The sequence below is a fragment of the Citrus clementina genome, unplaced genomic scaffold (genome assembly GCF_000493195.1).
Source record: "Citrus clementina cultivar Clemenules unplaced genomic scaffold, Citrus_clementina_v1.0 scaffold_4, whole genome shotgun sequence".
NCBI classification, from domain to species: domain Eukaryota; kingdom Viridiplantae; phylum Streptophyta; class Magnoliopsida; order Sapindales; family Rutaceae; genus Citrus; species Citrus x clementina.
The window spans coordinates 13,715,055-13,740,467 of NW_006262274.1; the positions used below are offsets into that span (position 1 = coordinate 13,715,055).

The following is a 25,413-nucleotide window of genomic DNA, read 5'->3' on the forward strand; positions in this document are numbered from 1 at the left end:
CAGGAGGATGTAAACGATTTTGCTAATTAATCATTTCTTTTATGTTGTATTTGTACATACTTTCGCAATAATTATCAGCTGCTAGAAAAATGATCAGGATCCTTTCCTGATCTAATCTTTATCTGAGCAAATGCTATTAATATGATTAGTGGTTAATAAATGAAAAAGAAAAAATAGTTAAATCTTAACCATTCACTAATATTAAAATACAGGTGGCACAAGATCTGTAAAAGATCATGAGTGCTCAGATCAGGAGAGGATTTCAATCCCTAAAAAAATCGAAATCATGATTTAATAAAAATGATAAATATATTAATTCAATATGAGTGTGTGATGTCATGTTATATGTCATTGTGAATCAATCTATTTAAGAGGAGTGTGTTGAATGCTAATTATTAACAAACGATTACATCTAGTTCCTTAGTGTCCTTATTTTTATTTTATGTCGATTTCCTTCCTTCTAGGATAGGGGAAATTTACAAAAATAATCATAAAATTTTTGTTATTTTTACAATTAATCCTCTCAATTTTTTTCTATCAACATTAGCCAAACACACGCTTTTCTCCCCAAATTACCCTTCTGAACTTGATCGAGAGTTTCAGAACTGAGAGTCGTGAGTGAATCTGACGACAGACTGCCTGTCGAACGAAGCTTGGTGCGACAGATTGCATGTCGCACCAAAACTTAGAGCGACAGGCGCCTGTCGCACGAAACTTGGTGCGACAGGCAATTTTAGACACCATAAATCCGTTTAATGTCGCTTGGACAAAGCTAGAAACTGCAGAAACTTTTCATGCTCCTGCTGCTTATCCTTGAGCTGACTGGATACCATGGACAAAATCTCAGCACCTCTAGTTGTTGTCCGTATATACTGGTGCAATTCATTATCGGCATCAGCACTTTCAAGTATCATCTGTAGTAAGTCCTTGGAATTTTTGCCATCCTTCAGACTCTCTTCTTGACGATCTTTGACCACTTTGAGTATCAAATTCTCCACCTCTTTCTTCAACCTCCGTATTTCTCTGTTACTTTTTGTAGGAAGCCATCTGCACAAGCAGATTATAAATTCTTTTTAAATTCGCATTTTAAAAAGAGCAAAAGTCAGTTAGAAAAACTACTATAAATGTTTACCTGATGTTGGGAAGTCCGAAAAGTAAACTGGGTTTGGACATGACCTCTTGCATGGCCCTCAACTTTACAAAAGTACTTTTTCCTTGGGCATAAGAGCTACCAAAACAAGCTCTAGAGATGATATAAGCCGAAAGGCTTCTCAAATCTTGATCAATTAACAAGTCCAGAACTCCTCCTTTGCTTTCTGTTAACAGGCTCTCCCATTTACTAATCATTGACATGGTACATTCTTCCATTAGTCCAATCATGCCCTAGAATACAATTCAACTTATATTATTTGGCCATCTGTGAATGCCAAAGTGCCAAACTAGCTTGCATTAAATTTGTATAACAAGTACCTTAACCTTGTGGGGAAAGAACTCCGGAGCAATAAGTCAAAAGGGTTTCAAATGCAAGTTCTTGCATGATTTGAATATTTAGAGAAAGGGTGGAAAGATAGATATTTACAGTGATAAGCGTGATGGAGAAACAATGGAGGATTGGGACTAGGAGACACTGGAGAAGGTTGTTGAGTCAAAAAAGATGGAGTATAACTAGAATAAACCAACTGAGATTGTTTGCAAAGCTTGGTTCTTCGGTTTGGGAGAGATGGGAGAAAGAGAGATTGTTGGGGGAGAGATGAGAGAGAGGGGTATTTTGGTCTCAAATATTTTTTTATGGCTAATGTTGATAGAAGTTTGTTTGGGGGGTTAAGAAGGAAAAAGTCAAAATTTTTATGGTTATTAGTGTAAATTTCCCCTAAGATAGGACTATCTGCATCTTTAAAATAGCTTTTTGAATGATGACATTTTACCCAAAACTTATATTATTTAATTGCCTATGAAAGTAAAGTAATTAATATAAAAAAAAATTCCTTTTACTTTAAACATTTATTTACCTCATCCACTAAACATACAATCATCTTTCTCTAATTTTAATAACTAATAGTTAAAACTAGCAAATATTTACTTATTCTGAAAAACTGAACCTTAGCGTATGATCATATTTTTATCTAAGTCCTTTTAATTTCTTTCCAAGAGATGGACTAGAACCCAGTCGAAGCACGCATAATGATCGGACGTTTATAATGCATTAACCTAAAATAATTCATCATCTATGCTAATTTCTTGCATAATCAAATTAACTAGAAGTCGAGTATCGAAACGTTTTGTTGCGGACGATTCTCATGTATCTCTTGCTAAAATAGAGATATGCCACTAAGAATATTAATGTATGGGAAGGACTCGTCATCCCTAGATTATTAAAACAGTAACGAATCGTATATTTGGAAGGGAAATCAAATTGCAAGACTATTGTTGGGTAGGTCTAAATACCAGTCAATTTAGTGTGCATGCTCACATGAACACACTGTTTCTAATTTTTTTTTTTTAAATGTTAAACTTATCATTGTTGATGAGTAGGAGAAATCTGTGGTGCAAATGTGGTATCGTGCTACAGTTGGATCCAGTCGTTAGATGTCAATAGACCCCACCAATCTAAGTGCATCCAACGGCTGGATACAACTGTGGCAACTATTACCACAGTTGCACCGTAGCCTGATCCCGATGAGTAATGCAAAATTCTCATAAATTTTCTTTCATTTTATTAATTAAGTATCCCAATGTATTATAGTTTCTTACAAATATAATCAAAACTCTATCGAATTTAATTGGAGGATACTACCCATAGCAATACCTTTAAATAGTAAAAAAAAAAAATTGGTTTAACTATTGATAAAAAGAGATAAAATCGAATAACTAAACTAAACAAAAAGTAAAACAAAAATAAAATAAAATCAATTGAATGTATGCTCCAACTACCATCACAACCCTACCAGATATTAAAAATTGGGGACAAATTCAAAAGATATAATATTAAGCATAATTTTAAACACACATCTTTTACAATTAGAATATAATACATTTAAGAGTTGAGATTAAATGCGACATGGAATATATTAATTCTAAAAATTAATTAACTAATGTGGGTCTCCTATGGTAATAAATGGTATACCAATTCTTCTCTTTTTTAGTTAAGGTGTTCCTCTACTTTTGTCTGTTAGCTCTTTACGATAAGAGAATAGAAAAATTTCTATCGCAAATGGATTTACAGTTTATAAGTGCTCAAAACTTCATTTTTTAATTGATTTACGGTGAATCCAACTTCTTTTTATAATTATTATTATAATTATTATCTTGAACAAATCTTTCTCAAATTTCAAGAACTAAAACCATGCTGTACATTGCCTCAGAATGAATTTTAAATGATTTGCATCAAGAAATCTAATTTATGAATAAACGAATAAATTGGTTTTGCTAGAAATTAATATTATGTGAATTTCATGTTTAACCAACATGCAAAATGAATTAACAGCGCATGTAAGATTAAAAGCCGATCTTGGTGGAGATACTAAAAATGGATCAGCCCATCCAATTTTGTGAGTTTGGAATTTGGATCCTAAGGCCATCTCCAATGCATAACACTATTTTGCTCTAACACCAACACCAAAAATGTACCTTTTTCACACCAAATTACTATTTCATCTTAAACCCATTTACGTCAAATTTTAAACCAAAAAGAATATTCTTCTTTTTATTCTTTTAATTCTCAAGAATTAATTCAATTAATACAATAAATATTACTATTAATATAGATAATTAAGTAATAAGTAATTTTATATCGATTAACAAAAAAAATATAGAAAATTATTAAATTTGCATTTAATTAACTAAATTAGTACATTATGAAAATTAAACATTACATTAATATAGAAAAATACAATAACAATAAATAACAACAATAATATAGAAAAATACAATATAATAACAATAATACTCTAGTTATTCGAATTATTAAATTCATCACATAAATGATCAATTAGTGCATTTCGGAGTGCAATGTGAGCCTCTTTATCCTTAATTTGTTTGTGTCGAGTAAGAAATTCTTGAAATCTAGTATTCTCATCTACGCTCATATCAACGGTTGGTATTGGGACTTGCATCCAATCATTAATTGTTGCATTAACATCACGTTCATCTTCGATTATTATATTGTGCATAATAATGCAAGCAAATTAATATTTAATATCATCATATTGGAGATGGTCACATATCGTGAAGAAAACAAAATTTTACTTAAAAATTTAAATTCGATCAGTGATCCGAGCTTACGTCAATATTTTCAAAATGAACAAATTAAGATTTTGCAGAGAAGATCTCAGCAAGGCCAAGCATATCAAAATACTTCCAATAATATTGGCCAATATTTTAATGATATTGGAGGATCTAATAATGATCTCCCACATTACTCAATAATTGTTCTAATTTATGCTAGTAGTAGTAGCTTTTTTAATTTGTGTTAATTTAATTTTGTATTTTTAATTTTGTAATATGTAATCTAGTAATTAATGTTATTGGCACTTTATTTTTATTATTAATTTTTGTGTTGAATATTTTTTATTTAAAATATTAGTATAATATTCAAAAATTAAAAAATGAAATTAAAAAAATAACAATAATAATAATAACTTAAAATATTATATAAAATAAGACATATATGTAAATAAGATAAAATAATAAGGATATTTGAGACTTTTTTTCCTAGCACCAAATATGGTGTAAGGAATAGTACTGCACCATATTTGGTGCAATACTATTCATTACACGATTTTAGTGTTGATTTTGGTGTTACATTGGAAAAGTATTTTACACAAAAAATGGTGTAAAAGGTGATTTAGTGTTAGATTTAGTACTACATTGGAGATGCCCTAAATCATCCTTCTCTTCGATAAGACTGAAAACTTAGTGGGAGATGTGGTTTTACTCCTCCTCCTCTCATGGTTTTGTTCCTCCTCCAATTATTCATCCCATAATCTATATTTTGAATAAAATTAATTCAATTAATCTGCACAATGTGCTTTCTGGATCTTGCAAGCATAAATAAAAGTGGAAATTGCATCTTCATGAACTAGAAGTCTTATATTTTCTCTTAAGCAACAAGCGAGAAAGAGAGAGAAACGAAAAAGAAAAACGTAAAATAATAAAGAGAAAAATGTCCTAAATAATTTATTACCGTAATAAGACCCACGTTAATTAATTAGTTTTTAGAATTAAAATATCTCGTGTTAACTTTAATCGCAATCCTTAAATGAATTATAATCTAGTGGTCAAAAGAATATGTTTAATTTTGTGTCTCTTCAACCTGTCCTTTAAAAACTATTAGTTAACACAAATAAATGCATCATGATTAATTTAATGCTCAAATTTTCAATTCAATCAAAGTCATCACAACTCATTTCTGAGTACCAATTGTACATATAGAGCCACAAGTCATCCTAATTCTTGCACATCCAATTTTAATTCTAGTTAAATTTTTTTGCAGTTCTTTAAGAAATTGAAAAATGTAGGAAGAGCCCTAGTTTCATCATCTTGATTTTACTTGTAGTGGCAAACACTAAAAGCATGCTTATTTCAACTACCACTACCAACCAAGAATCTAATACAAATGCTTTACTTTCTCCGAATCCGGCAGCATCACCTAGCAGCATCGATTGCTCAGGACTTATAAGTGAAGGGTGCCTGACCAAAAAGACTAAGAATGCTCACGCTGACTATACCAACCTTCGGAAGGATGCAAATGATTACATTAATTAATTATTTCTCTTATGTTGTATGTTTACGTTTACAATAATGAATCAATTGTTAGAGAAATTGACACTATGTTTTAGTGAAAATATATATATATATTAATCAAATATATGTGATGTGATGAGTCGTGTGTGTACTACTTGACTATTTGTTTCTTCTTTGTTGTATGTATACCATTAAATCAAACCATAAGAAGGCAATTTGTTGAATGCTAATGATGATCAAGCTATTAAAATTACATTGTCGATACCCATTTGTTCTATTTCTATTTCACGTCCATAAAGAATTTCATAAGCAAGGCCAGGCAATCGCAGTTGATGAATATCTGAGAGTGCAAATTTGCTTAGAACAGGCATCCACTAACAATTTATAGAACATATTCGAGCAAAATACTTGTAACCTTCTCTCATCAATCCTTAATACCCGGGTAGATCATTGTATACCTATTCTAAAAACAAACTAGAAGATCATGAAATCTAGATATGCATAAACAATTCACCAAACTTCTGATCAGGAAATGAGATAATATTGTCAGACAGACGTGCATAGCTTAATAATTTCAATGTTCTGCTATCAACCACCACTTACAAATGTGATGTTCTTCTCTTAAAATATATAGAAATGATATTTGCATTAATTTATTTATTCCGAGGAATATCCATAGCAAATCTATTCATAGAAATGAAATATGAACCCGAAAAGGAAAATGTCAGCACAAAATCCTGAGCACGATCTAATACACATTCAAACATATGCATCTATGAACTCAAAAAAGTTTTAAGATAATTCACATGCTACACAAACACCTTCAAGCAAAAATATGGATTATGATTGAATTCATGCATCAGTAAAGTCGAGGCAAGGAATAAAGAATTCATCCTCTCAAAACAATACAAAAGGACTTCATGTATAACATTAAACTCATGCATAACAACTTCTCTGTTCCCTATCAAGGGCGTCCTACAACTGTAGTTGGAAGGCCTGAGAATCAACAATGCAAATGTATCAGCATCCGGTCTTGACTCAGCAATAAGGCACATACATTAGGACACCGAAACCTGTTACCATGTCTTGTATAAAATTCTCCACAAGGATACATATCATACACCCTCAACAAAACATGAGACATGGCAACAGGAATTCCTCATATACTGACTCCCTCCTTTGAATAAGCAAACTATAATCCTTAGGCTTAACAACTGACTCAAGAACTTTTAAAATAACTCCTTGTAAAAAAATGGACTATCCCTTCAATACAATTACCTTTTCTTCATAAAACTGAAGTAAGCAAAAATAAACTAAGAACCCAGTAGCATTTGAAATTCGAATGTTTAAGTTGTCTTCCACCTGATGACCTCAATATCCTAACAATCTTTCTTTGTTTCACCAAGTTGACCAGAAGTACTAATGTTCAGCTTAACACAAAACACTAGTATTGGTTTTACCAGAACTTCCCTAGAATTATTAGAAAGCATCAACCACCAAACGAGTTAAATCCCAGTTGAGTGAGATGGCATCCGCTCCATGTGCCCACAAAAAATTAGAAAAAGAAAGAGGCACACCAAATCCGCCAAAATGCCGGTGAAAACCAGAATCCCCCCCCCCAAAACAAAAAAAAAACCAAAAGCCAAACACTTAGAATTTGATTTTCCCATTATAATGAAAAATGAGCATACACAGTCTAATTCGTTTAGAGCATACAAATGCCAAGCACTTAAAAATTGATTATGAGCGAGTAAAGATCAGCCCAACTGACATAAAATGAAACTCATGAAATGGAAGTCAGTCATCGAAAAAACACAAATATAATCATCATCCATATAACGATGTCCCCCAATGCAAACAAAAGTTCAATTGTAGAGCACTTTAGAAAAACACCAGCAACATCTATGGTTTGTTATTATTACTCAACACTGAAAATTACTGCACAACTATTTGCTCAATCAAACATGTTTCTCCAAGCAAAGCTTGCTGTACTAAAAGAAAGCACTTTGATTGAGTAAATACAGATCAACAGGACCCACAGAGCATGCAGCTCATGAAACAAAAGTCAGTAGTGAAAAGACATGTAATTATCACCCACCATTTCCATGTACACACTGGTCAGGTTGACATAGAATGTACAGAACTGAATTAGATCAGGTAAGGTTGGAGGCCTCAAAGCAGAATCAGAAATTTTTTAAATCATTGGCAAAGCAGAATAGCTCACAATATTAACTATTTAATATAGATGGCTGTCTTAAGTCATAACAAACTAAATCTTCTATATATGACTACTTTGATTCACAATTATCATTATTAGAGCACAGGGATGCCAATTGAGGAACATTCAATAGCTCCAATTCAATGAAGAATATACTCGTGTTAGGAAGAGGGAGGAAAAAAAACTTCTAGATTGAACAATTTATCATTCTAACAACTCCCATTTCACTCTTAGAAGTATGAGAAAACTAAAAGAAACGTATCTGAAATTAGCATTCTTTATTAAGCATGATCCTCAAAATCCAAGTCAATCTAGATTTTCCCTCAATGTTGACCACACTTATCAAAACTGATAAGCAAAACTACTCCAGCAAAATCATAAAAAAGAAACTACTATTTACCAGGAAATTGCACTTAATTAAAACACATATAAGCGCAAAAATATAATCGCTAACAAGAAAATCTACTATTTCAATATCTAACACTGGGGCCACATAAAGAGAAAAAAAAATACAAAACAGAGAAGAAAACAAATACTAAAAGGCTCAAAATATTTCAGTCATTGCATTGCACCTTAGGTTGCCATGGCAGTGAACTCGAAATCTCCTCAAATACCACAACCCCACAGACCAAAAACCTCAAGAAAAACCTTTCCCAAGTTTCTGTATCGCGCAGTACATCTTCCTCCTCGACCCCACTGCATTTATCCCCATATCCTTCAAATCCTCTAATGTCAACATTGGCAACACCTCATCATCCACCTCATGTACTTCAAAAACTGGCGCATATCTCCCTAACCCCAAACTATTCAACCAAATTCTTACCCCATCTTCATTACCTCCCCTATTCCACTCCCTTGCATCATTATCCGACGGCCCAGATAACTCCATTCCATCATTGTGGTCCCTACTTCCTCTAATGGGTCCCCTTCTATTGCAATAAAATTCCTCCCTTCCATGGCCATCAACAGCTAAATTGTCAAGAGAATGAAGCGGGCTCTGCTCTTTCAAAGGACTCTCCGAATTTTCCATATTAAATTCGCGATACCCATCTTCCAAATCTTCTTCATAGTCTGCAACTTCAAAATTGTTGCTGTTGTTAACGTCGTCGTTTTTGTTATTGTTCTCTCCACCGGTTTCGTTATTTTTGGATACCCAATTAGTCCTGGCCCTTTTAGTAGATCCCCTCTTCTTCGAATCCTTCACTTTCCAGCTCCCAATCGCGATACTATCGAGATTCTCATCTAGGGTTTCGTTCAATTCTCCAGAATTAGAGTTCAGATTAGTTAAAGCTCGAACCTTTGACGACTTACTAGCGTCCTTTTTGTGATCGAAAACATTCGCCACGTAGTGGTGGCTCCTGAATTGCTTGGCCGCGGCGTTAGAGGTGGTGGTGCTGGTGATTCTCCGCACGTGCGATTCGTATGGCTGCTGGTGGTGGTGGTCGCCGCCAATGTCACCTAATCTAACGCTTGGCCTTCGCTGACGCTTTGATCCAACGGTTTCAGAAGCAGCTACAAGCATCAGTCCTCCTCCTCCTCCTCCTCCGCCGCCGCCCCCCAATACGGCGCCGTTTAATTGACCCTCCGGTGGCTCACCCATTTTATAATGAGACAAATAACCAAAAGCTTTCGTCTCTCTCTAAAATCGAACTTCAATTTTCTAAATAATAATAATAATAGAAACTAGGGTTTGTGATTATATATGTTTATAGAGATAAAACAAAATATAATTAAAAATAAGAAAAAAGGATGAGAAAATAAATAAATAAAAAAGCTTCAAGAACTGCTGGTTCTGAAAGAGAAAAAAGACGAGCAAGTTTTTATTTTTCTTTTTTCTTTTTTTGAGTGAGAGTGTGAGTGGAAGAGTGTAGCGTTGTGTCGTGAGTTATTTCATTCTATGTTCTCTGTTGTTTAGGCATTGGACGCGTGTTCACATATCGGAACTTTTTGAAGCGTTCCACGCGCTGATAAGCGAGTGTGACATACTTGCTGCGATCCCAAAATTATTGAGCCACTCGTGAATCATGATTCATTTATTATCACAACATTTACTTATTTTAATGTTCTAGTTTTTATTCTGTGTTGACACATTAAATTCAGGAACTTACTTTTTTTTTTTTTCATTATTTGCTGGTCCATGTTAATCCATAAGGACCACACCCATTCAAAGTGCTTATAACATTAATGACACTTTTTTTTTTAATTTTTTCCCCCAAAAAAATATAGTAGAAGAAGACTCCTTAATTATGCTCAAACCACCTCTTAACACATTATAAATACAGGTATCTATACCTTCTATTAACCAATTTTTCAGAAATTCTAAATCAAATAAATTAACACCACTATAAGTGTACTTAACATAAACTCAATCCTTAAAATCCTCGGATGAATGGGATCTTAAAATAATATATCTCAAATTGTAATATCCATGCACGTTGTATCAATTTAAAACAATCTCCAACGATTTAATTGAATAATTTTTAAGTAATTTTATTTGACTAGCTACCGCAATTCGAATCCTGAAACAAGAAGACTAAAAAATTAATTTAAGTTTTACACACCCATAAAACTAATAATAGTAGCTTTCAAAATATTTGATAAAGAATTCAATTATTACCTCGCTAATCAAATTATCAAGCTCTTTATATTCGTTCCTTAAGGGAAAGTGATTCCATAAAACACTGAAATGCAGAGTCTCCTGTCCGCATGTCGGCTGATGTTTTGCACTCAAGACATGTGATTGCAAAAGTAATGCAGAGATAAGGTGATCACTATAACACTCACTTTCACGAAGCTGTCCTGGCGTAGGATTATAAAAAATGCAAACAAACAAATAATGAATCTTCCTGTGTTTAAAGTTTGGTACAAAAGTTTACATAATTTGGACTCTCTGTATCACTTAGGAAACTGCCAGCTAGAAAGTCTAGTTTGGTCAGTCACAAACACATCATAAACTATAACACCTAAATTCCATGATCCATTTCCCCAAAAAAAGAAAAAAAAATCATGTATTATAGGCACTGCTGGCACTTGCTAAGAAAAATGAAGAAATGAGTGATGTCAACAAGTTATTCCCAAATCTGGATTTTGAATTTTCCAGTAGAAAACCGAGTCTGCAAATGTGCAAGAGAGCACGAAATACTTACAATTGTATCAGCAATACCCGTAAGCTGCCTCTTCTTTTTCACCACTAACTAGTGTACAATGATGTGAGGATCTAAAAATTTCACAGATTTATCCACCTGGCCTTTCAGAAAAAAGATAAAGTCTAGCTGCCTCAATTCGATTAAGATGACACCATGCAAAGCTGACCGTGTCCAGGGTTGTGATCCAAAGGGTACATGGTCGTATCTTCCACAAATTTTTTATGGTCAATGGCAGCCTTTCTGAGGCTTGAAATCAATGCAGGCTTCACTCGCTTCTTTATCAATGAACATGTATCAAGTGGGTTCGAAGACCCTGCTCCAACCATCCTAAAGAGCATTAAAAAAGAATAGTAAAAGCATCATATACATGTCCAAGAAGATAGTTCAGAATAAAAAATTGCAGAAAAGAAGGGATACTTACCCCAACAGTTTCTCTGATGCAGCTCTAGCGGCTCTAATTTTATCACGACTCGGTACCCATTTCACAATGCGGTTTGGGTTAGCTCGCATTGGGGAATGGATTTTGACCAGCTGCAAAAGATAAACAGCAAAGGTTGTTGACCTATGTTAATTATCAGACTCGTAGTAAATTATGAAAGAATTCCACTTGAATCACAAAGGGATAATTAGAACCAAAGATTTATAACTACATGATTTATCTAATTCTGATGTTTACCATCAAATGCAAAACTCTGTAATAGATTAAAGAGTCAAAGAATGCATTTTAGAACCCTAGGATACTCTCAATTGTTTACAACGATGCTGAGTTGATCTCCCAACCTAAGATAAGGCTGCTTTGCAATTCAGAAGGAGAGAGCACTTCTAGACTTACACCTAAACATTCCATCATCTGGTAGTAAGCCCTTCCATGCAGAGGAGTATGACCCTTTCGAGATTCAGAAAAATATCTGGTCCTGAAAAAAATATTATAAAATGACTCAGTCAGCTAAACATAAAAAAATTGGTAGAAATGAAAAATTGAGGAATACTAATTGTCAAAAGAAAAATATACCATTCTTTATAACCTGGATCCACCGTGAAACCATACATATCTACCGAATCACATATAGAAAGAGCAAATTCTAGAGCCTTGAGTCCAGTTCCCTTTGCCGCTGAACCAAAGGCTGCCCCTAGCATGAGATATACAGGATTTTTTATTGGGATTTCCTGCATAAGAGGAGCCATATTGAAAAAGAAATGCTAAGAAAATAACCACAGAGGAAAGCAAGAAATGTTTCTGAAAACTTCCAGTTGGATAATTTTGGCCACAAGCAACACGACAATATCTTGCTATGATTGTATGATAACCCGTTACACAGAGATTCTGACATCTCCTTTTAGTCTCTACTTAAACAAACAAAAGAAATCCAAACTTTTGGCGATGGGTTAACCTGATAACCAATGAGAAAACAAAGTTTGGCTACTGTGATTTTGGACTCTCAAGAGAATCCCAGTGCTCAAATATGAATATGAAACCTATTGCTATTCAAAACAAGAAAAATAAACAAGAGAAAGGGCCAAAATGAAGGGGAAAAAACAGAATTAAGAAATGGTAACAGTGTGGTTTGATGGCCACAATTTAATGTAGATTCATTTCAGTGAAGAAAAAGCCTACTCCCTTTCAGCTTCTGAAATACAAGTTCTCCTCAATAGCAATAGCTATCCAAGTCTAAATCAAAACAGCATCTCAGATATCTCTTTGATTGATTCCAAAATTATACTGAAAGAATCCTGAATTGAGTGCACTTGTGTAGCCACATAGATTCTAGGATTCCCACAATCCGAACTCAATCAATCCAATGGGCAGAAATCAACTTAAAATGTATGAGACAAAAGATGACAATTTTGTGACTATGTATTCTGCACTTGAACAGAGCCTAACAGCAACATTCACCTTTCTGAAGCCTATAGTTCATCAAAAATTTGGAGGCAAAATCATAAAGATATGAAAGGCTGGTTCATAAATTACAACCGAAAGCATTTGTCAAAAAAATATTTCATAATTGAATGACACAATTTTAAAAAGATACAATGTCATTCGGGAGTCAAAATAAAGAATTTTCATAAGAATAGAATGTAAATTAAGGCACAATACAAGGTCTACAGACACAATTCAAGGTCTTCATCATGAGCTGTTGTGGAGAAAACATAATCTCTACAGCGTTTAGGAAAAAGGAAGAAAGAGATATATGGTCTCATTTCCGACCAATAAGAGCAATAAAAGCACGAGAGCCAACATTAAAAACATTATAAACACAGAATCATTATGAACAAGTCCCAATTGGAAAGGCAAATACAAAAATAAAAGTCGGAAGGACTGCAATATGGTCTCATATCAACAAAAATTTCTAACAAATCTGATTGAGTGTCTACTAAAAGAGATAAAAGATGATTGCACCTTATAACAAATATTTAACTCAGGATATACATATACAAGATGTCAAAAAAAGGCATCCAAAAATAAAAATAAAAATAAAAGAAAATGAAAAAGAATGTTGGTTGCATACTTAAACACATCAGTTGGCAAAAGAAGAACAAGTTTGTTAGAAAAATCTATCCGATACAAAGAAATACTTTGAGAACAATGTGCATACCTGAATCATCTTGCTCATGATGTCATGAATAGTGGTTTTAACTATCAGGACCTCCTTCCTTGTTTCTACAGTATATGAGATATTTAGTGCACAGCTCGTAATATGCAATACGTATAATAACAAGTGGACAATGTTCATACCATCTAACTCTACAACTTTATCAAGAGCTTTGGCAGATCCCCTGTTAAGAAGACGAAATGTACTTTTCTTGCCCACATAGTCAGTATAGTTCTGCAATAAAACAGCAAGAAAAATGTAACTAAAAGATATATTCTCAGTGAGGCAAAAGCAGCAAAATTGCTGGTCGAATATAAGAACATATTAACCTGAATTGGTGCCCCATTCTCTCTAATAACAACATCATAACCATCTATCTCCTTTCCAAACCTCGTTTTTAGGAGATCTCCAGAATTACCAATAACAGCACACCTACCAAACTGTCGGGGAGAATATGGTGGTGTTTCAGGAAGTACTAGGGAAAGCTTCTCCATACATAAAGTTTTATTCTGACAGCGGTTGCTGCAAAAAAATGTGAACCGCATCAAACTACATGTAACTAGCTTATAAATCCCAGCTCATCAAGTAACACATAACAAAGAATCGAGAGAGAAGCTTTAACTTTTGAAGAACTTTTTCTTTTTTTCCTTTATTATAAAAGGTAAGCGGGTGGGCAAAGCCCAAATTCATATTTTAGCCCCTTACCTCCCCCAAGAGTCAAACCCATGTGGGCAGCCAAATAAAACTGCTTGAAAACCATTTGGCCACGCCCCTGGGGGCAACTTTTGAAGAACTTTCTACCAGAAAGAAAACATGTATATGTGCATGTGTGTGTGTGTGTGTGTGTGTGTGTGTGTACACATACATACATATACATACACACTTTTTCAAGCCTTCCAAATAATTTAATGAAGAAAATAAAATTTTACGTGCGTTATATATATGAATAGCAACTATCAATTCATAGTTCTTATCAAAAATAAATTTTAATTCATAGTCTTCTCATTTTCAGATGTTATTCATCAATACATTGGACGGTATATAAATAATACTTTATCCAGATAGATGTCACAGAAGACTACTTACAGAAGTACTCCTTTATTAATCCTACGCCACGCATATTCCTCCCAGCCATTTGGTAAAGCATCAATGTATTCCTTAGTGAGAATTGTAGTACTGTTCCTCACCTGGCCAATCAAATTACTGAATGACAAATCAATTGCAGAGAATGAAACACAACCAAAACAAGTACATCAAAAGGGTGCAACACTAAGTAGCAAACTCACCCGTTCCCATGCAGCTACAGCCTCGCAGAGATTAAAGTCAAACGATAAACTTTCAAGCTCTCCAGTATTAGGATCTCTCTGTTTAAATTTCAAACGGAACCAAGTCACAACATACTTTTGCACATAACCACGAAAAATTTTGTGTATAGATGGAAGTAAATAATAATTGCGGAGCTTCTTGAAAATCATATCCCCACCTCACACAAACCACACATTTCCAAAAGTCAAAAAGAACGTGAGCTTCAAAAAAATAACTTATAAAATAAAAAATTAACACCTACCCATTTAGGCACAGTATCTTTGGGAAAGTTAATCTTCACTTGGCAGTAATCTTCACCACTGACAGCTTCTAAACCTAATCCATTTGCACTCTGTACCAAACCAAATTCATTGCATAAAATATGAATATCTTGATCATTAAACTACAAATCAAATCTTAATAGCATGGGAAAAAATAAAAATAAAAAAAGAACCCCACTAACCACACACTTGCGGAAAGCATTCTGAAGAGACTCTAAGGCCTCATAATCTTCATCTGAAATCCGATTATAATCTACAAAAGCAAATCAAATTAAAAAATAATAATAATAATACAAATAAAAATCACATGAAGTTGTTTACAGAGAGAGAGAGAGAGAGAGATACATTACATAAATTGGAGACACCAGTGATGTAAATGAGGATAGCAGCGAATCCTGATGCCAAAGCAAGTAGAAAAGCAAACTGCAGTAGCCTCATCTCATCTATTTTCCAATTTTGTTGAAGCTGAAATAATAATAATAATAAACTTCAAATTTATTTTATGACTTATGGCTACGCAGTTCTTAGTAACACTATTGAGTTTGGTTAGTGAATAATGATCATCGGCACAGCAACAAATTTTGATGCCTTGGATCTGGACAGCTTCGCGATTTCAATCAGTGAAATTATATAACGCAACCATGCTTTTTCATTTTTGTTGTCTTCGATTTTAATGAAACGCACCGTCTTAGACTACTTGGGCTTTTAGCCAAAATGAGCCCGGCCTACCGAACAGAGTTTAATGATTCTGGTCCAAAACTCCAAGTTCAATATCTTCTAGAGTTTCCCCTCAGATGATCTTCACGATTGAGCTTTCCTAAATCTAAGTAGGCTCGTCGGCCTTAGCATCGAGGGAAGAAAAGGGCAAGTGCTCGCTAAGCCAGCAGCCTTTGCTTTTAACACCCCTTCAATTTCCTGATAGAACCTCTCTACTGATAAAATTACGATTAAGGACAAATTAAACCTTATTAGACCATCTATCTTTTTTTTAGAGTAATGATATAGCCACAAACTCTTGTACAAACTTATTTTGTACAAACTGATGTGGCGTTAATTCATTGGTTGAATTAAATATCTCTTGGTCTACATGATTTATTTCTATTATTTTATATTTCCATTCAACCAATGAATTAATGTCACATCAATTTGTACAAAATAAATTTGTACAAGAGTTTGTGGCTGTATCATTACTCTTTTTTTTGTCGTCAATTATTCACCGATCACCTGTTTTTTACCTTTTTAAAAATACACAATTCTTAATTTTTTTTGCTGAACTCCACTCGAAATTATATTATTTTGCACATGTCCACTTACGTCTTTAAATTGTTAAGAGAACTAACAAAATATTATATAAATGATTTTTTTTACCCTCAAATGTAAAAGGGCAATTATCCACTAACCACTTGTTTTTTTTCGCATTTTTTGAAAAATACGCAATTCTTAATTTTTTTTTTTTGCTGAATTTCATTTGAAATTATATTGTTTTGCACATGTCCACTTCTGTCTTCAAACAATGTCGTTGTGAAATGACAATTTTACTCTTATGATGTCAGCAAAGTTCTAACAATATTATAACGGGAGTGCACTAGTGAAAAAAATGTTAAGTTCAGGTGGAGCGCTACCAAAAGAAAAAAAAATTGTGTATTTTTAAAAAACTTAAAAAAAACAGGTGGTCAATAGATAATTATCTTTTTTTATCATTATTGTTATTCAAATTCTACAAACAAGACAAGCATTTTGTAATTTTATTTTTCTGCAAAATCAACAATCAATTTAATTGATCTCCACAAATTTGTAACAATCTATCTTTCTTGCTCCTTATTTCGATATGTGAAGGTTTCTAGAGTATAACTTTTTAATAATTTAAAACTAGAATATAGAAATATATTTTTATTTAATTAATTATTGGCGTTCAAATCCTTCTCGCTTAGAATTTGAATTGAGAAGAAATGATAGTCCAACTAGAGATAATTTGTCGTTAAATATAATTTAGTGAACAAAGAGTTTTGTTTAAGATATTGAAAGGGTTGTTAATGGCACGACGCTTATCTTCTAGGTGGCAAGAAGCATACCTATCTCCGTATGTGGACAAAAGCCCTTATAAGCTTTGGGCTATGGCATTGTTTGAGCCCTCTGGACCACTTTAAGATAGCCATGCGAGCGAAGAGATGATGTTCACAATTAAAGAGGTGAATGAAAGCGAATCTACTGACTATGATTTGAAAATAAAAATTATAATGACAACACTACTTATATGCAGCATTTGATCATCAGAGATGTGTTAGGATCCATTGACATCAATTTTTTAATGGCGCAACCCAAAATAATGGGACTTATAATAAAGTTGAAACTATTCCCATTTAAAGAGATTTCAGGTACAAGAACTCACTCCCCATAAAATTGTTGAGCCCCAAGTAATACTGAATATGAATCTTGAACATTAGAACGTTGCATAATTACACAAGCACACTGTCTTTGTGGGACAAAGTCTGATCTTGAACAAACATCTCAACCAAATGATTCAAACCAAACACAGCCTTCTTATCCAAAATTGTAGAAAATATAGATAGTAGAATGAGAGAACATTCGAGTCCACGATCAAGTTGCTAATTTTTATTATTATTAATTTCTTTTCCCCCTTTTGAAAAGGAACCAAGGGTATTCAAACGATTTATAATCACATTGTATGGATTGAATTTTGTTCTTTTGCTTGTTCTCGACAAGTTGAACAAGTTGCCCGTATTGAATCTGCGCCATAATCTCACATCCAAACACATCACGATGACCAAATTGGGAATATAATATATGAAATTTGTCCAATCTCGAGACCGAACTGTACTAGGATCTACCTTTTGTCTATTATCTCCATCTCTCTCTCTTTATATTTACACAAATATAAAAGGGGGTCCAGCTATCTTGCAACAGTGATGTGTAAAATTAAAAACCTTCACTTGGTAGAACCAAATAACATGTCACGGTTGATTGGTCTGAAGCAAGAACAAGTAACATGTTAGGGTTAAAGAATTGTAGCTCTAGTAGTACAAAACATGAAACAAGTGGGTATCAGTTCGTTTTCTTAGGACAGCCCATGAGGAGCAGGGTGAGGCATGGCTACAAATACAATATATAGCATAGATCAGATCAGATGAAGACACCATCAACCATACACACACACAAACACACACACATATAAAGTTTTCTTCTAATGAGGAAACCAAACCAAAAGAGAGAAAAATCCGAAGTCCAATCTGCAAAAGAACAAAAAATATCGTTTTGAGAAATACGAGTTTTTCTCCTCTTTTATTTTGGTTCTCGTCTTACTTAAATGACATGAAGGATTGCTCGTCCAAAATATATTTTGTATATATATGAGATAGATGTTAAAAAGCTATTCAAATATATATAAAGTAATGATTTAGTATGCGATGATATTTATGTTACGGTGAGTGACATTGACATGTGGTGCCATATGTTTCAAGATTATGTATAAAGAATCACAGAATTGTGCCGCATGTTCTGCTGCTCATACATATGAAAGGCATTGATGTTTATTAGATCGTTTTCCTTTATATATATGCATCTAATCTATTCAATATTGCAGACAAAAAGAGACAGTTAAAGGCAATTCAATGGAGAAGTAGAGGCGGACTTTGTCATGCATGCAGCTAGCAACTAGCAAGCTTTGGCTGCAATGGTCCCGCATCCAAATGGGGTAGGTGATGAATACATATGCATATACCCATCAATATGAAAATAATCACCGTCTTTTAGCTAAGGTGAAGCAACCAAAGTACCAAACAAAAGAAAAAGAATTGAAACTGATAGAATATTTTGAGCAATTAATGCATTATCTTTTTTTGTTGTATTTTAGCACATATCATATATATATCAGACTCAGTCCGGTTGAAGCAAAGCAACCGGAAACATGAACCCGATGTGTTTTCTGTCGTCTTCACGATGTTTCCAAGAAGCATCACTGATATTTTTATTTGTAGCTACTCTCTGTTCTAAGGTTAATTTATTATTTTTTCGCCCTTTTCATCTGTTTATTGTAATTAGGTAAGGAATCAGCAGGTAGAAGAAAGCCTTGCATTAAGATTGAGAATATTTCAATTCAACCTTGACCTTCTTTTCTTTTTATCATCATTAGAATTTTGTCAATATTTATGTTTTGTTAATTACTTGAGTTTTTAATTCATAAAATTATAAACTTTATTACATATGTATTGTATATGATGAAAGCGAAATGCTTTGGTTGAAGCAAAAACGAATTTTGCTTGCTTATAATGTACATAAAAAACTATTTAATGGTTTTGTCCGTTATGTAATTTGCTACAGTTTTTTTCCCAGTTATATAAAAAGAATAGACGTATTGATCATGAATTCAATTTACACGGTATTGTTGTATATTTACTGCTGACAGTGTCCGTTGTTCACGTTACCACCATAGAAATTTATCTTCTAGTTGGCTTTCTATTTACTTCCAAATTAATACTAAGTCATTATTAGAGAGTTGATATAGAAGATTCTGGAAGTATGATAGCATTCTGTATATAAGTTAAAAAATTAAAAAGCTCAGCTCAATGCTAAGCTAATCTCCTTTAAAATAGATAAATAACTACGGTGCAGTACAAGAAAAAATAATAATTATTATTATTCATAGCAGAAACCTAATGGATAGTCAAATCAATCAGTTACGTTCGTAGTCATATTTAGTGTAATAAGGACTAGACGATATCCAGATGATTAATGGCAAGACTTAGCAATCAAAGTAATTAAGGCCAGAGGCCAAATTTGAGATCAAATGTGACCATACATACATGATTGTCGGCCAACTAGATAACGACGCGTCATGCATGCAGTCAAGCTTATTATGATGGATGCCCTACATGTCCCATGCATGATCCTTTTTACCCATCACATAAGATGGGGACTGCCATGCATGGTGGGTACCGTGGGTTCATCAAAGCAATATACCACTTATCCCTTTACATTGATGGTTACAGTGCCTTAACACGTTAACAAGACCATTGTACATTTTTTTTGCATGTGGAAGCTTGGCTCGGCTACGACGAATACAAGTAGTGATGTATCTCCAATTTAAGATTTTGATGGGACATGCATTGGCTTTATATGATATGGTATGATCACGATATGATATGAACATCATGATATATAATTAATTAATTAGAAGTCTCCGGGTATAGTTTTTATACGAATTGATCTTGTATCATAATATAAGTTTGAGGCAACCATCAACTTTAAAGTTAGTTTTTGAGCATAAGTTAAACCAGTACAACAATACTTTTTATAAATTGAATTAAGAGGTTTAGTTAGTATGACATAGTTTTGAATTAAGTTAGATGTGTAATTTGATTAATTTAGATGTATAGATCGTGCTATTATGAGCTCATATATTTCTCCCAAGCCATTATTAATGAGTTGATATGCGAGATTATGATAGTGTAACATGCTATATTTATTATAATATTATATACAATTACTATACATATAGTTTGTATCTTAAGTGATGTGTCGTGTGTTAACATGAATATGTTAATAATATTGATTTTGATGATAACAAACTTTAAATGGATTTTGATGATAACAAACTTTAAATGGAGATATTCCTTAATAAACGAGAGCCTTATAAAACATTCCAATTATATTCATAAAAGATGGATCACTGTTAAATTTTAAATTGGAAAATGATTCTTAGCAAAATCTGGCTTAAACTGTGATTCTGAAAATAAACGGTGAACTGTGTATTTAAACGGTTAACCGACTAAAAACAGAGAGCAACATATTGCCTAAGCTCTAACCGATTAAGAAAAACGAAAAACACAAAAAGCTGGGAAGGCTATTGGAATTTAACGGCGAACCGTTTATTGAAACAGTTAACTGATAAAATTCAGAATGAAATATTGTACCTAGAAACAAACGGCAAAAGCTTAACTAAAATGGATAAAGCTAACTTGTTTTGCAAGTTACTGGAAACAAACGGCGAACCGTTAATTACAAACGGCTAACCGATAAGTTCCAGAGAGGTCATTTCATGCAAATCCTTAACCGTTTAATGTAAACGGATAACTGATATTCATCTTACAGGTCTCTAGGAATTAACGGCGAAAGGGTAACCATAAACGGCAAACCATTTATTTTAAAATTGGTCCAACGGTAATTTGACCAAGCCTAAACGGTTAACCGTTAATGGTTAACGGCGAACTGTTTGCAAACAGACAGTCTATACCGGCTAGTTTGTCAGCTCCAACTATAAATAAGCTCATTCAAATTCAAACAAAATTCATCACAACACGACCATTGAGCTTATATTCGAGAATACAATCTTCATAAAGCTTTAAAACACATTCTTGCTTCATCTATTCACACATTGGGTATTGATTTGTAATCTTAAATATTGTGTGAGAGAAAAATAATTTTTAATCTTTTACTTTGAGTGATTGTAAGTGTTGGGATAATCTTTTACTTTGAGTGATTGTAAGTGTTGGGATATACTTAGGTTAAGAGATTGGGGATAATCTCTTGTTGTAAAGGTTCATTGACACCTTGGAAGTCAAGTGTAAGTATTTGAAGCCTTGGAGGCGTGGATGTAGGCGAGGTTGGCCGAACCACGTAAAAATCTCCGTGTTTGAATCTCTCTTCCCTTATCTTTTTATATTGTAATTGATTTAATTGTTATTCCATTAAATTCATTTTAGATTTGCTTGATAATTTGTTTTAAAATCAAATAATTTTTAGAATCCCAATTCACCCCCCCTCATGGGTTGCGCACTTGTATTTCATTTGGTATCAGACCTTGATTCTCTTGTTAGGACTTAACCGTCTAGAGTAAAAGATCCATGGCAACCCAAAATGACTCAACCTTTAGGGAAGGACAGTCCACAACTAGACCACCGTTCTTTGACGGAAATGACTACCCATATTGAAAAACTAGGATGAGAATTTATTTACAAGCACTAGATTATGAAATTTGGGAAGTTGTATGTGATGGTCCGTTTTTGGCCCTAAATAAAAATGAAGTCGGGGAAGATATTCCAAAACCTTCAAATGAATGGAATGAATTGGAAAAGAGAAAAGTTTCTCTAAATTTCAAAGTTATGAATGCTTTATTTTGTGCACTTGATAAGAAAGAATTTCATCGAGTATCTAATTGTGAAAGTGCTGATGAAATTTGGTACAAACTTGAAGTAGTCTATGAAGGCATAAATCAAGTGAAATAGTCAAAAATTAGTAGGTACACTCGATAATATAAGTTGTTCCAAATGGAACAAAATGAGAGTGTGTACTCTATATATACGAGATTTACGGACATAGTAAACACCCTATGAGTCCTAAGAAAGGTCTTCTCAAATAGCAAGAAAGTTAAGAAAATCATTAGGTCACTTCCAAAAGAATAGAGACCTAAAAGAACCGCTATTGAAGAGGCCAAAGATTTAAATACTTTACCTCTTGATGATTTAATTGGTTCTCTCATTTCATATAAAGAAGATTTGGCCGCAGAAAAAGGGCATGAGGAGAAGAAGAAAAGCATTGCTTTCAAAACTTCAAAATATGAGAGTGATGAAGAGAGTGAACCAGATGATGAAGAGCTGGCCATGCTAGCAAGGAGGTTCAGAAAATTCTTCAAGAAAATCGGAGAGCGAAGAAATTTCAGAAACTTCAAGAACCAAAGGGAGAAGAAAAGAGGTAATCACATGCTATGAATGCAAGAAGCCTGGCCATATAAGATCGGAGTGCCCACTTATCAACAAACTCAAGAAGAAAGCCATGGTTGCAACTTGGGATGATAGCGAGGAAGATTCAAGTGATGAAGAAGGGTCGTAAGGAGTATCAATCCTAGCGCTTGTGGCAATAGGAGGGGATGATGATCTCAATGAGGTAAGTTATCCCACCTATGATGAATTGTATGATACTTTTAAAGAATTACATAATGAGTTGATGAAGATTGGTAAAAAGAATGTATGTCTTAAAAAGAAAATGACAAAGCTTAAAAATGAAAATAAATCCCTAAATGCAAGAATTGCATACCTAGAAGTAGAGAACAAAACATTGCATGATGAAATTACATTATCAAATGAGAAACCTAGCATCTCACATGAGCATTTAGAATCACACATAGATGATTTGAAAAATGAAAACCAAATGCTTAAGAAAAAGAGCAACGAGTTGAATGAGATTGTTTTGAAATTTACAAATGGGTAAAAGATGTTGGATAATATGCTTAACTCACAAAAATATGTTTTTGATAAAGAAGGACTTGGGTATAAGCTTAACTTGAAGTAAAAGTATTATAAGAATTATTTTGTTAAAGCTACCTCCACAAGTGATCATAAAATTGTATGTCATTTTTGTAATCAAGATGGTCATATGAAAAATAGGTGTCCAATAAAAAGAAATGTATATTATGGTATGAAATGCATTTGGGTTCCAAAAGGAATCACTACTAACTCTCAAGGACCCAAAAAGCTTTGGGTACCTAAAACTTGAGATTTTCTTTGTAAGGCTTGAAGAAGAAGAAAAATAAATGGTACTTGGACAGTGGTTGTTCAAGGCACATGACTGGAAACTATGCATGGTTCTCAAGCTTCACCAAAATTGAAAATGGTGGAGACATATCTTTTGGAGACAACTTAAAAGGAAAAATTCTTGGAATTGGAAATGTTGGTAAAGTTTCCTCAACTCTAATTGAGAATGTATGTTTGGTTGAGAACTTGAAACACAACTTAATTAGTATTAGTCAATTATGTGACAAAGGTTATAAAGTTATCTTTGATAAATTTAGTTGTGTTATTGAGAATTCATGTGATGGCAAGATCTTATTTGTTGGGAATAGATGTGGTAATGTTTATATCATTGACATAGAATGTGCATCTACTCTTGATAAATATTTTTCGGCACTGCATGATGATAGTTGGTTATGGCATAGAAGGTTAGGACATGCAAGTATCGATTTGATTTCGAAAATTTCGAAAAATGATTTAGTTAAAGGTCTTCCAAAAATTGATTTTCAAGAAGATAAGATTTGTGAAGCTTGTCAATTTAGAAAACAAATCAAAACATCTTTCAAAAATAAAAATCATATTTCTACTTCAAAACCACTTCAACTTCTTCACATAAATTTATTTGGGCCTTCTAGATATGCTAGTCTAAATGGAAAATATTATGCATTTGTGATAGTGGATGATTATTCTAGATATACATGGGTATTATTCTTAGCTAATAAGGATGATGCTATTGATGCCTTTAAAGTGCTTTGTAAGAAAATTCAAAATGAAAAAGGGTATGGTATTGCATGCATTAGGAGTGATCATGGAGGAGAGTTTGAAAATCATGCATTTGAGACTTTTTGTAATGATTTTGGTATTGAGCATCAATTTTCATCACCTAGAACTCCACAACAAAATGGAGTTGTCGAGAGAAAGAATAGATCCATTATAGAAATGGCTAGGACTGTGTTGAATGAAAATTCATTGCCTAAGTATTTTTGGGCCGAGGCTGTCAACACCGCTTGTTATGTTTTAAATCGTGTGTTGATTAGACCTAACCTTAACAAAACTCTATATGAGCTTTAGAAACATAGAAAACCCAATATTGATTATTTCAAAGTTTTTGAATGCAAATGTTTTATTTTGAACACAAAAGACAATCTTGGCAAATTTGATCCAAAATCTAATGTTGGTATTTTTCTTGGTTATTCAAACTTAAGTAAAGCTTATAGAGTTTATAACAAAAATACACTAGTTGTAGAAGAATCTATGCATGTTACATTTGATAAGTCTAACCCCTCCTCTGCAGAGAAAGGAATAAATTATGATGATGCAGATCGAGAGTTACAAGAAGAACCATCAAAGGATGATCAAGAGAATACACCATAAAGAAATCAAGAGGATGAACAAGAAGAGCAAACAAATATAGAGCAACATGAAGGTACTTCTCAAGCACTCCCCAAGGAGTAGAGGTATGTTTCTTCTCACCCTAAAGATGTAATTTTAGGAGATCCATCACGAGATGTTACAACTAGATCATCACTTAGGAATACTTGTGAGCATAATGCATTCATTTCTCAAATTGAACCCAAATCCTTTACGGATGCGGAAAATGATGAATCT

The 25,413-nt window shown here is 33.4% G+C and overlaps 3 protein-coding genes across 6 annotated transcripts; all 3 read right to left on the reverse strand.

The window, feature by feature from the left end:
* Positions 1 to 752: 752 nt before the first annotated feature.
* Positions 753 to 1,368, reverse strand: LOC112099117 (cytochrome P450 714C2-like). The gene is made up of 2 exons (XM_024186217.1): positions 1,133 to 1,368; positions 753 to 1,047 (listed from the first exon to the last, which is right to left on the reverse strand). Exons 1-2 carry the CDS (start codon positions 1,366 to 1,368, stop codon positions 753 to 755), a joined length of 531 nt encoding a protein of 176 aa, XP_024041985.1.
* Positions 1,369 to 8,253: 6,885 nt separating this feature from the next.
* On the reverse strand, positions 8,254 to 9,798 carry LOC18045331 (formin-J). Its single transcript, XM_006436861.2, has one exon. The coding sequence runs from the start codon at positions 9,558 to 9,560 to the stop codon at positions 8,598 to 8,600; it is 963 nt and encodes a 320-aa protein (XP_006436924.1). The 5' UTR covers positions 9,561 to 9,798; the 3' UTR covers positions 8,254 to 8,597.
* Positions 9,799 to 10,464: 666 nt separating this feature from the next.
* On the reverse strand, positions 10,465 to 15,887 carry LOC18045332 (sialyltransferase-like protein 2). 4 transcript variants are annotated; one of them, XR_002906053.1, is made up of 14 exons: positions 15,634 to 15,887; positions 15,466 to 15,536; positions 15,265 to 15,354; positions 14,984 to 15,061; positions 14,784 to 14,884; positions 14,027 to 14,219; positions 13,841 to 13,931; positions 13,701 to 13,765; positions 12,119 to 12,273; positions 11,939 to 12,020; positions 11,528 to 11,637; positions 11,107 to 11,433; positions 10,578 to 10,754; positions 10,465 to 10,479 (listed from the first exon to the last, which is right to left on the reverse strand). XR_002906053.1 is itself a non-coding variant. In XM_006436862.2 (12 exons), the coding sequence occupies exons 1-12, from the start codon at positions 15,719 to 15,721 to the stop codon at positions 11,247 to 11,249; spliced, it is 1,311 nt and encodes a 436-aa protein (XP_006436925.1). In that variant the 5' UTR covers positions 15,722 to 15,887; the 3' UTR covers positions 10,761 to 11,246. The 4 variants fall into 4 exon arrangements, 1 of the variants encoding a protein (XP_006436925.1); XR_002906054.1 differs by having other exon boundaries at positions 10,578 to 10,759; XM_006436862.2 differs by lacking the exons at positions 10,465 to 10,479; positions 10,578 to 10,754 and having other exon boundaries at positions 10,761 to 11,433.
* Between the last annotated feature and the right edge of the window lie 9,526 nt (positions 15,888 to 25,413).